Raw genomic sequence first — 10,170 nt, 5'->3', positions numbered from 1 at the left:
CCTCTTTACATCACACTGGCTCGACAGCAGCAATATGGCTGCCGCCGCCGCCGCCGCCGCTTGGTCTCAAAACAGCTCTTCAGAAACAGATGGGTGACGTCACGGATACTATGTCCATATTTTATACAGGCGATGGTTATAACAGGAAAATTACTGGCGAGAAAGCAACACAGAAGGCGGGTCACTGCAAGACCACACCAGGACATGCATGCTGCCATTGCCCACATTAATGAGGTAAATAAAGCCAATGATTGCTTGAACTTTTGCAACTCTGGGAATACCAGAAATGACGCTCACAAGGTTGAGATGAGATTTTAAAAGAACAACTGAAATTAACCTGTCAAAACTGAAAACAGAGTTATGAAGCTCACAGCACTGCAACTTAAGAAAACACATGCAAAAAGACAAAACACAAGCAAATTAAGAAAACATCTTCATCAATTTGACAACAAATGCGCAGCATTTAGAAAACGCACTGCAAAGACCACAACACAACGGAAGTGTTTCCAGAGGACACTTAAAAGTGATGCACACGTCCTGACACGCTTGTTGTTGACGCATATTTTGAGTCACAACACTATTAAGGTTCTCTTACCATCAGTGGTGTTGCCCTCATTTATCACTGTATCAATTGAACAATTTCAATCAATCAATCAATCAATCAATCAATCAATCAATCAATCAATCAATCAATCAATCAATCTTTACTCACAACAAACGTTATCTCAAGACAATTTTACAAACACAGCAGGTCTAGACAATACTCTATATTCAATTATTAACAAAGACCCAACATCAAGACAGGATACGATCCAGTCCCGTATTACTGACAGGACTCGATCGTATCTCGTCTTAATCCACCATGAGCATTGCACCACGCAGTATTTAGCTAGTTACAGTGGCAAGGAAAAACGTCCTTTTAACAGGCAGAAACCTCAAGCAGAACCAGACATCTGCCTGCACATGCTAGCTCTCTTATATGTCCCACCTTTAATTTGAAGTACTCTACTAAGATGCCTTCTGTGAAAAATGTGGCATCTTAGATGAGTTGGTTTGTTCTACACTTTTAAATCATTAGAATTCTATTAAAAGGGTTTTTAACAGTAGCCTACTTGCCAAATCAAGACATCAAGGCATCATCTTGAGCTCGCATGATATTTTTATTAGCCTATTTCCCCCTTTTTGGACAACAGCATAATTTGAACATCCTCTACTTGTAGTGAAGTGCTTTAACAATGTACTTAAGTAAAGGATCTCAACCTTTCCCACAACTGTTTATCTCCACAGAAAAGCAACTGAAGGAAGTGGAGGAGTGGATTCTTGTCAAAAGAAGTATGCAGTTTAGCAGTAAGTTGAAGCTTGTTTTCTTACTCATCTTTATGGTGAACGTGGGAATCAGTTATCTGCAATAGCTCCAAAACTCAGAGTGATGAAAAACCTTTTTGCAGATATGCATGAGGCTCAAAATAATCCGCTGCAAATGATCAAATTCTGGAAGGCCTCAATCCTAACTCAAAAGTTTGACTGTCAGGTTCATATCAGCCCAGGATCCAAGCTAGATATATTTAAAGCTAGATAGATAGATCTGCCAAAGAATATTGTGTTGATTTTAAAAATAGAAAAGGCAATCTTGAAGTTTTTGAAAGCACATCATTCTGTCAGCATGGTCTCGAACACATCAGACTCATTCTGTCTCTGAAACTGAACTGTTGGTCGTATTCACTCAGATCAAATGAGTGTATAACCAAGCACTTTGTTGCTAATCCGTACTCTGAGAGAAAGCAGGCTGAGTCTCAGCTGCATCACTGCTTGCAAGGTTCGAGACAAGTCTGCCACCAGCTGGTTCAGAAGGAGGAAGGAGCAAAAGTAGATGAGAGTTGGATGATACAGAAGTGTTACCAAAGTTTTACTGTAAAAGAGGAGGAGGAGGAGGAGCAGGCTCTCATGGTGAGGAATGCCAAAAGTTAATTTGCTAACAAGTCCTCCAAAGTTGAGTTTACCTGCTTTTTTCTGCTGGTGCAATACAAAATTCAAACTCAGTGCACACTATCAATTCTTCAACCAATATGAATGCACAAATATAACTGATCAAATCTGATATAATAACAAAATGTCTGCAGGAGTCACTCTAGAGTGATTCCTTTTTTTTTTAACTTAAAAAATAGCAGTTAATTAAGAGCTTATAATCTTTGTTAAATGTGATATTGGACTTAATTTTGAATGACTTTCATTAATGCACGCCAATATTCGCACTCAAACTTACGCAAATGAAATAAATCTACTCTTACCATTTGCAACTAGATTAACTTTGCTGCTCAGATAAAAGCCAACAGCCGCTTTAATGTCCAATTATTACACATGTCCACACACCATCTATTTTAAACACCCCCCTTTTCCTTGTAGGGTTGTCATGCTCCCTCAGATATAGGCGAGGATCAAAATAAAGAGCTATTTCCCTCTCCCTATACTCTGAGGTTACCATGGAGACAGATATAATTCAGTTCTTGATGTTTCTCATAAAAAGAGAGAGAGAGAGAGAGAGAGAGAGAGAGAGAGAGAGAGAGAGAGAGAGAGAGAGAGAGAGAGAGAGAGAGAGAGAGAGGCCTGCGTACATATTTTCATCTGCAACCATAGCGACACTTGACATTGTCAGCGCTATTTGTAAAAAGCAAGTCACCATAGCGACACTAACCATCCAGGCTGTGTCATAGATCATGTGTCCTGGGCGAGTGTACCTCCTTGTTATGGGTGAAATTTAGGAATCTGCCAGTTCAACAGGATTTATCACAAATTATTACACTGTTGTTTAATGCATAGTGGAAAATAATGGATGTATAAGACATTTTATTTGCTTATTTTGAGGCATTGAAGGTGAAAACATTTTATATTGCATGAGTTCCTAAATGTGTTTGTAAGTGCATGTCAGACTGAGATATTTGTAAAAATGTAAAGCAATTTTCAAACCCTGTGCAACTAACTGAACATTTACAAATGATAACAGTGTTCTGTTTTTTATCTTAAAATGTGCTGTACTTTATCAAAGCTAGATTAAAACATTTTTAATTTTTTCAGCCATTCCAGAAAAAAATTAAAATAGCTAAGGTTCATTTTTCAGTACTTGCTCATATAACCTACACTGATCAGTGATTGGACTGCCACCTATTTGAAGCTTGCAGACATAGTATAGGTAATTATTTTTCATAGATGCACCCCGTCTTGTGCGTCAACCGTACGTCACACTATAGGCCTAATGGCCAGCCGTACAACAACAGTGCTGGTGTGGATACAAAAAAGGGGGTTATTTCATCCAAAACATTCAACACTAAGCGTTTTACATGTCTAGAGTGTTTTTTTCTCATCATAAACTGAACATTTAACTGAAGTGGAGCAGCCAAACAAGACTGCAGTATGTGGTTGTTTATAAACAACCACATACTGCATCCTTCAACAAATCCATAACAATTCCCTTCAAATACAACTTGTCATGAGAATATCTCACTGACTTAGTCCACTCTAAACCCGATCCGAGTGCTGTCTGTGTGGGGGGACATTCGCTTGTCCTCGGCGTTAATCGATAGACGCATGCAGGTAGCCTTCCTCCCTACACACGCAGCAGCATCACCACGCATCCTTTACTCCACTGTGCGCTCCCTCTTATTTTCCTCCCCATCACCACTCTGAGGAGAGAACCCGCTCGTTGTGGTGGTGGTGGTGGTGATGATGTTGGGCCTTTAGCTTTTTTTTTAACATCTGTAAGAGGTCATTTTTGTTTTTACAAGGCAAGGGGATTTTTGTGGCCGAGGAAGAGGAGGGAGACAGCAGCAGCAGCAGCAGCAGCAGGCAGCAGCAGCAGGACGGAGTACTTGACACCTTTGCTTCACGACATCGATATGCAGTAGTGTGATAGCAGCTCTGCGGAGACGGGAAGGCCAGTCCATGGCATCTTGATATTAAAACCGTGGGCTCTGCGCATTCCTCGCCGTCTTTTTTTTCCCTCCTCCTTCTGCGGATTAACTTGGCCAGATTTACATTCAGTGAGGGGAGGAAATCTGACCAATAATCCAATTCGAGCATTGAGATTCAGTTTTGGTGGGATTTCAGTGGACCTGCGATGGACTCCAGCGCGGGGGAATATGGCATGGCTCGTCTCGGATTGTTTTGGGTTTTTTTCACGGGGCTGATGTGGAGATTTAGCGATGCTTGCCCCGCATCCTGCACTTGCAGCATCTCAAGGATTGTTTGTATTGATTCCGCGCCGGGGCTCGAGGATTTCCCCGTGCTCACATTAGATGACATGGAAAACATCACGGAGATGTAAGTGTATGGAAAAATGACAGCGTAGGAATTTTATCAGGATGCAATGCGTAGAGATCGTAGGTCGAAATGATACCAGTGGGCTGGGGGATTATTCTAATAATAAAGGTGATGATAACACCAATACCATCACCAATAAGACCTGGTCTGATTTGATTCCCGCGTGCGGATTAATCATAAGCAAAGTCTGTCTCGTGCGCAAAATGTCAACCACAAAAATGCGCGATTTTATTCGCATCTTGGGTTCGTCAGATCATGTTGCCTAGTATGAGCGCGCGTCTGTCTGTGTGTGCATGTGCCACTAACGACGACAGCGTGTGCGCGTGTGTGTGTGCGTAATGGTGGTGAGAGTGCGCGTCAGGCTGATTTGGATTAGTCGGTGTTTCCTTTTCAAAAACAGCTCCAGAGGTGGAGTGTTGGTGGAGTAAAAATGTTGAGGCCGCGCGCAGCCTCCAAGGTGTTCATTCTTCTTCAGGGCGTCGGTGTTACAAAAAAAAGGGATAAAGACAATTTCTTTTTTTTAAAAAGGCCACCATGCTGTTTAAAAATGACACATGTGAGCAACACAACCAGGGATAGCTGTGTAGCCGTTCGTGTTTGCGTCATTGTGTAGGCTTGTGGGTGTCGGTGTGTACCTGCTACAACCATGCACAAGTATATACAACTGCACGGCACCCACAGGAGCATGGAGGGGAGACTGGTGGATGAGTTTTGTGAGGCAGACAGGCTGGAGCTGGGTGTCAGATACTCATCATGTCTGTAGTCCAAGTGTTAGGCGACCTGAAAAAACAGGAATATTATGCTCGTTAAATGAGTCTTGAAGCAGTTTTTTTTCTCAATTTGGAGAGAAAAACATGCAGATTTGTCATTTAAATCCGGCAGGTATCACCTTTAAAGTATACTATTAGAATGAAAGACAACTTCAGTGAAGACTGTTGGGTGTTCAGCCTTGAAAAAGATCTAAACATGAGTTTTAGAATTCCTGTGTCCCATTTGCAAGCCACAGGAATAAGTCCAGGGACAGCACTGACCCTGTAGACAAGCTTGGATAATTTAGTCCATAACATTATCTAGCTTTCTGTTGCAAAAGCTACAATCCAGCCTCAACATTTCAAAGAACCTACTATCAACAGACTGAACACACCAGAGGAGAACTAAATCAAATTTCCTCATCTTTCCGAAGGTTTATTACTTAAAGAATGTATTGCAAAGTTCCTCTCTAATATTAGTCAACATCTAAGTGAGTACAAAAATAGAAATACAAATTATATTGATTATATATTTGTGTATTCTTTCAAATAAGGAAGGTGTATTGATTACTTACCTTTTGGGGCTGTTGTGGCATCATGAGGCCAAAAACTTGAGATACATTTTTTTAAAAATGTGATGATGTATGATGATTAAAAGGTAAAGACCATAATTTCTCTGACTGATCTGTGTTAACACTTGCCAATATGCTGCAGATGAGTTTAAGAAGCTTACATCAAATTTAGTTCACTATCGCTTCTCGTTTCTTGCTCTGGTGTGAAAGGAGAATGTAAATCTCATGATTGGATTCGCTTGAACTTAAAGGTTTGCATTTGTACTAACAGTTATTGCTTGTTTTTGTGTTACAGATACATTGCAAATCAAAACAAACTGTTTAACATCACTGACAACAGTCTGAGGCATTACATAAACCTCAGAAACCTGTAAGTATCATACAGAGTGATAACAATGAATCACAATGTTTAAAAAGGCCATATATTACCTAATATCCCAACATTTTGTCCTCCATTAGAACAGTGATGAATTCAAGATTGTCGTCAATATCACCAGACGCTTTTTTCAACAATACAAGACTTCAATACGTGTAAGAAGCATTTTAAAGACCCTCTTAAGTAACTTTGTTCCTGAGTAGTTTGTTTTTTTAAAATGTTCCTTCTGTTTGTCCTTTCAGAAATCTCAGAGATAACAACCTATCAACACTTTCGTGGAGAACATTTCAGAATTTCAATGCATCGTTACCGTAAGTTTCAAGTTTCATCGTACAGGTGTAGGATTCTTGCAACCAAAAAGCAAAGGTTAGTCTCTCATGTGTTATATTCTGTATGTTTTAGACTCGTACTGTATGGAAACCCTCTGGATTGTGTTTGTGAAAACTTATGGATCAAACTGCGGCTCCTGGAAGACAGCGAAAATTCTGATCTGAGATGTATGGACGAAAGACAAGTGACGCAGGCCTTCGCTATGCTCACCCCCCCAGACTGTGGTAATGTGAAGCCATTTTATAATAAGCAACGCCGGATATCTGATATTGAAGATATTGATTGATTCCTGAAGACAGGAAAAGAAAATAGACGGAAACAAAGACAGAATCAAACAAATCAATGTGAGGTCCTGCTCGGATGTTCAAGTTGTGCTGTTTTCTCATGTTTTGCAGAGGCTCCCAGAGTAGAGGTCACCCCGAGGACCGTGACGGTGATGCAGGGGAGCAGAGTGGAAGCTGAGTGCAGTGCCTCGGGCTCGCCTACTCCTGAGATCGTGTGGAACGTTGATATGCTTTCTACACGCTACGAGGTGAGCCGGTCCAACACACATATTGTCCTGTTTAAAACTCTGGTAGAGGTTCATCAGTCTAGGTTACTGATCATTTTTAAGGTTTCGTATTTTTGCAACAGAAGAAAAACATGATAAATCGAGGAAAAATTCGACAACAATGGTCAAATCAGAAGTTCAATCAAAACGGATGAGCTCCATGAAGAGCGGATGAAGGTCATGCTAAAGCTGTAGACTTGAGACAAAACCAGCCTTTGAAATTGCTTACATTTTCTTCTTTTTTCATTACTTTGTACCCTCACTATCCTGAGAATTTTTGCAATTTAATGCAGTGTGCATATAACTGGCACATACTGATTTACAGAAAGAGTTTTAAGTATTTTTTTAATGAACAACACACATGGCCCTTCTAATATCAAGACGTATTCCACCCAAATGAATGGGACAAAAACAGAGAACTCTCCTGAAGTGTCCATAAGTCTTTATCATGCATATAAGCGGATGAAAACAGCATTGAAGAAATATAAAAACAAAGCAGACGGACAGGTATTGTGAGCTAAGACCCTCTGGTTCACACTCGTCAAAGTCATAAGTGAAAAATCTTAGAATTGTTGGTTAAATTGTCGCCCCACAGATACAAAACAATGTGTATAAGCTTGCCTAAGGTGCACATACTCCCTCAGTGGATGTGACATATTTTCAGCTGTGCAGAGGATTGTGGGCCAGAATAGCCTACAACTGTAAAAAGCATGCTGGCTTTCACATTGTAAAATATGACCAGATGTAGTATGACATACTGGATACAGACATGTATGGATACAGACATGTATGGATACAGACATGTATGGATACATACAAAAATGTAGTATTCCAAAAAGTGCCATCCAAATAGTACAGCCACAATAACATTGCATGGCTGCATTTGTTCAGTGTGAGACACGAGACACCAAGCCAGCTCCAAACAGAAAACATGAACAACTTCACAAAACCTAATTTCAACAAAGAATTTTTTTTTATATATATTTTTCTTGCTTGGCCTACTAATTGGTATGGAGGTACAGATATAGAAATGCAGCCTTTAATTAGATTCAGACTGAAAGCGCCTGTAAGGAATTTTCTTTTTGTGTCGATTGATCCCACCTCTGTTTTTATTTTGTTTTATTTCTTTATCTATTTATTTTTATTTTTTCGAACTTTAATTAAAGCGACTTTAAGTACCTAAAAAAGCAATATCTAAGTTGTGTCAACTATTTCTATTTGTATTATTATTATTTTGGCGCCCCCTGTGGACAATGTTTTACCTACAATATGTCAAACACAAACTCATACATCCAAGATCTTAGCCTATCAGCACTTAGCAGGTAGGAAAGCCCCAAAGGAGTAGAAGTATTTGTGTGCGCATGGGTGATATGTGTGTTAGTGCAAAAATGTCCCTGCTGGGGCGCCATTGGCCTAGCGGTTAAGCACTTACCCCATAGACAGAGGCTTAAATCCTCCTGGCAGTGATTGCTGGTTTGACTCCCGGCCTTGTTTATTTGCTGCATGTCTTCCTGGTAGAGTGTATAAACAAATGGACGTAGCATCTGTCCTCCATCCATCGTCAGCGGTTGCCATATTGGAAATGCTGAACACCACCAAATATTGTCCGAGCTAGTGTGAGGTAAAGAGGTGTGCCTTTAGCCTTTTCGCTAAGAGCTACAGGGTGCTTGCCAGTCAATCAAGCCCGCCATGTCCTTATTGGGGCAAAATTTAATATCTTAATATCTTAATATCTTTAATTAAAAAATCTGGGGTTACAATAAAATTCACCCCACTTACAGTGTGTGGCGACAGAGTAATGAGCTACTCAGACCTAAACTGTTTTTTGAAGCAGGCTGTAAACATGTTTATTATTGCTGCAAAGATTGTCTTTTTTGAATGGTTGTGTATGTGGTCTCCAGCGTTTTTGCAACCAGACTTAAGCAGACGCTCGATGAACTGATGTTTTTAGCACTTCATATATATTTTTTTAAGTTATATTTTTGGCATTTTGCCTTTATTTAATAGGACAGCTGAAGAGAGACAGGAAATGTGGGGAGCAGAGAGGGGGGAAGACATGCAGGAGATGGTCGGCCAGCTGGGAATCGAACCGTCGACCCCTGCGACTACGATTGTAGCCTCTGTATGTGGGGCGCTTAGACTGCTAGGCCACCAGCGCCCCAGCACTTCATATTTTAGGACTGGAGGTTGCCGTTTGGTCTATGGTGTATTATATTAAGGATTCATGGTGCATCAATATTGTTTTTATTTTAATAATGCGCCAGTTATAGTCAAGGCTCATTTTTTTAACAGTGCTAAGTGGCTTTTAAAAACCATAAAGGGATCAATAAAGCTCAATGTTGATCCATAAAAAAGCATCATAAATTAATTATTGATTGAATCTTGTTTTATTCCTTTGAGTCTGACAAGTTACAAACTAAATGTAGCAGAGTTAAAAGTGCAATAATTCCCTCTGAGCTGTTGTGGAGTCTAAGTTTAAAGTAAGGTAAAAAGGTAGGTCTCTGTGCAGTCAGCATGATGTAACATCTAGCTAACTGATTAGCATCTCACAGACTGTACACACACACAAACTAATATTGTAAATAATAATGTTGTTTACAGACCCAGCAATCGGATATGGAGAGCAGGATCACTCTGTCAAACCTGTCTCCTGATGATAATGGCAGGGTGATCATATGCAGCGCTGACAACATGGTCGGTCAGACGGAGGCCACGCTGCAGCTCGATATTCTCTGTAAGGGTTCTGACTTTTCTCTTACTGTTGCCTGTAAATGTTAAACAACTAAAGAAAACAACTTTCTATTTACATCTCTAAGTGTATTTCCTCTGATAACCATTTAAATGCCGTCTTTGAGGCTTTGTTTTTTTCTAGTGGAAGCACAAGGCTCCTCACTTTGTTATCATTACTGTCTCTTGGCAAATCTTATTGACTCTCCATGTTTCCTGTCCATAACTCTTCCTCCTGTGAAGCTCCTCATGCCTCACCTCAGTCCTCCGCTTGTTTACGGACACATTTCTCCTCTTCCATGTTTATTTATGTCAGTGTTCAAATGTTTTGTGCTCAGTCTTTCCTCCTCACCATCCCCAAACAGCTTTTCTTATCTAACCAGGGGCAAGTCCATTAAAATCTTAACATCTTAATTTCATGAATTATAATTGGCTGTTTCTGCAGTCAGAGGCGGGGGTTCTGTTTAAACCAACTTAATGGGCTATTTTTTCTTTTGTCTATTTCTTTTGAAGCAGCATTTTAAGAAAGATAATCTTTTTGAGTCCTTAAGA

At 40.1% G+C, this 10,170-nt stretch overlaps 1 protein-coding gene across 6 annotated transcripts in view; it reads left to right on the top strand.

Moving 5' to 3' along the window:
* ntrk2b (neurotrophic tyrosine kinase, receptor, type 2b) overlaps positions 1–10,170 on the top strand; it is a 30,588-nt gene that overhangs the window by 2,114 nt on the left and 18,304 nt on the right. For 3 of the 6 annotated variants that reach the window (XM_034709623.1, XM_034709622.1, XM_034709621.1), the window contains exons 1-7: positions 3,928–4,314; positions 5,931–6,005; positions 6,095–6,166; positions 6,254–6,322; positions 6,414–6,565; positions 6,737–6,873; positions 9,493–9,625. In XM_034709623.1, coding sequence (XP_034565514.1) covers positions 4,112–4,314; positions 5,931–6,005; positions 6,095–6,166; positions 6,254–6,322; positions 6,414–6,565; positions 6,737–6,873; positions 9,493–9,625 — 841 coding nt within the window. In that variant the 5' untranslated portion in view covers positions 3,928–4,111. Of the gene's footprint in view, positions 1–114; positions 235–1,287; positions 1,348–3,927; positions 4,315–5,930; positions 6,006–6,094; positions 6,167–6,253; positions 6,323–6,413; positions 6,566–6,736; positions 6,874–9,492; positions 9,626–10,170 lie in introns of those variants that run through there. The other 3 variants (XM_034709626.1, XM_034709624.1, XM_034709625.1) reach the window with 2 other exon arrangements.

The sequence above is a fragment of the Notolabrus celidotus genome, chromosome 19, assembly GCF_009762535.1.
Source record: "Notolabrus celidotus isolate fNotCel1 chromosome 19, fNotCel1.pri, whole genome shotgun sequence".
NCBI lineage: Eukaryota > Metazoa > Chordata > Actinopteri > Labriformes > Labridae > Notolabrus > Notolabrus celidotus.
Note: the sequence above shows the minus strand (reverse complement) of the source record. Positions and strands in the feature narration are given on the sequence as shown.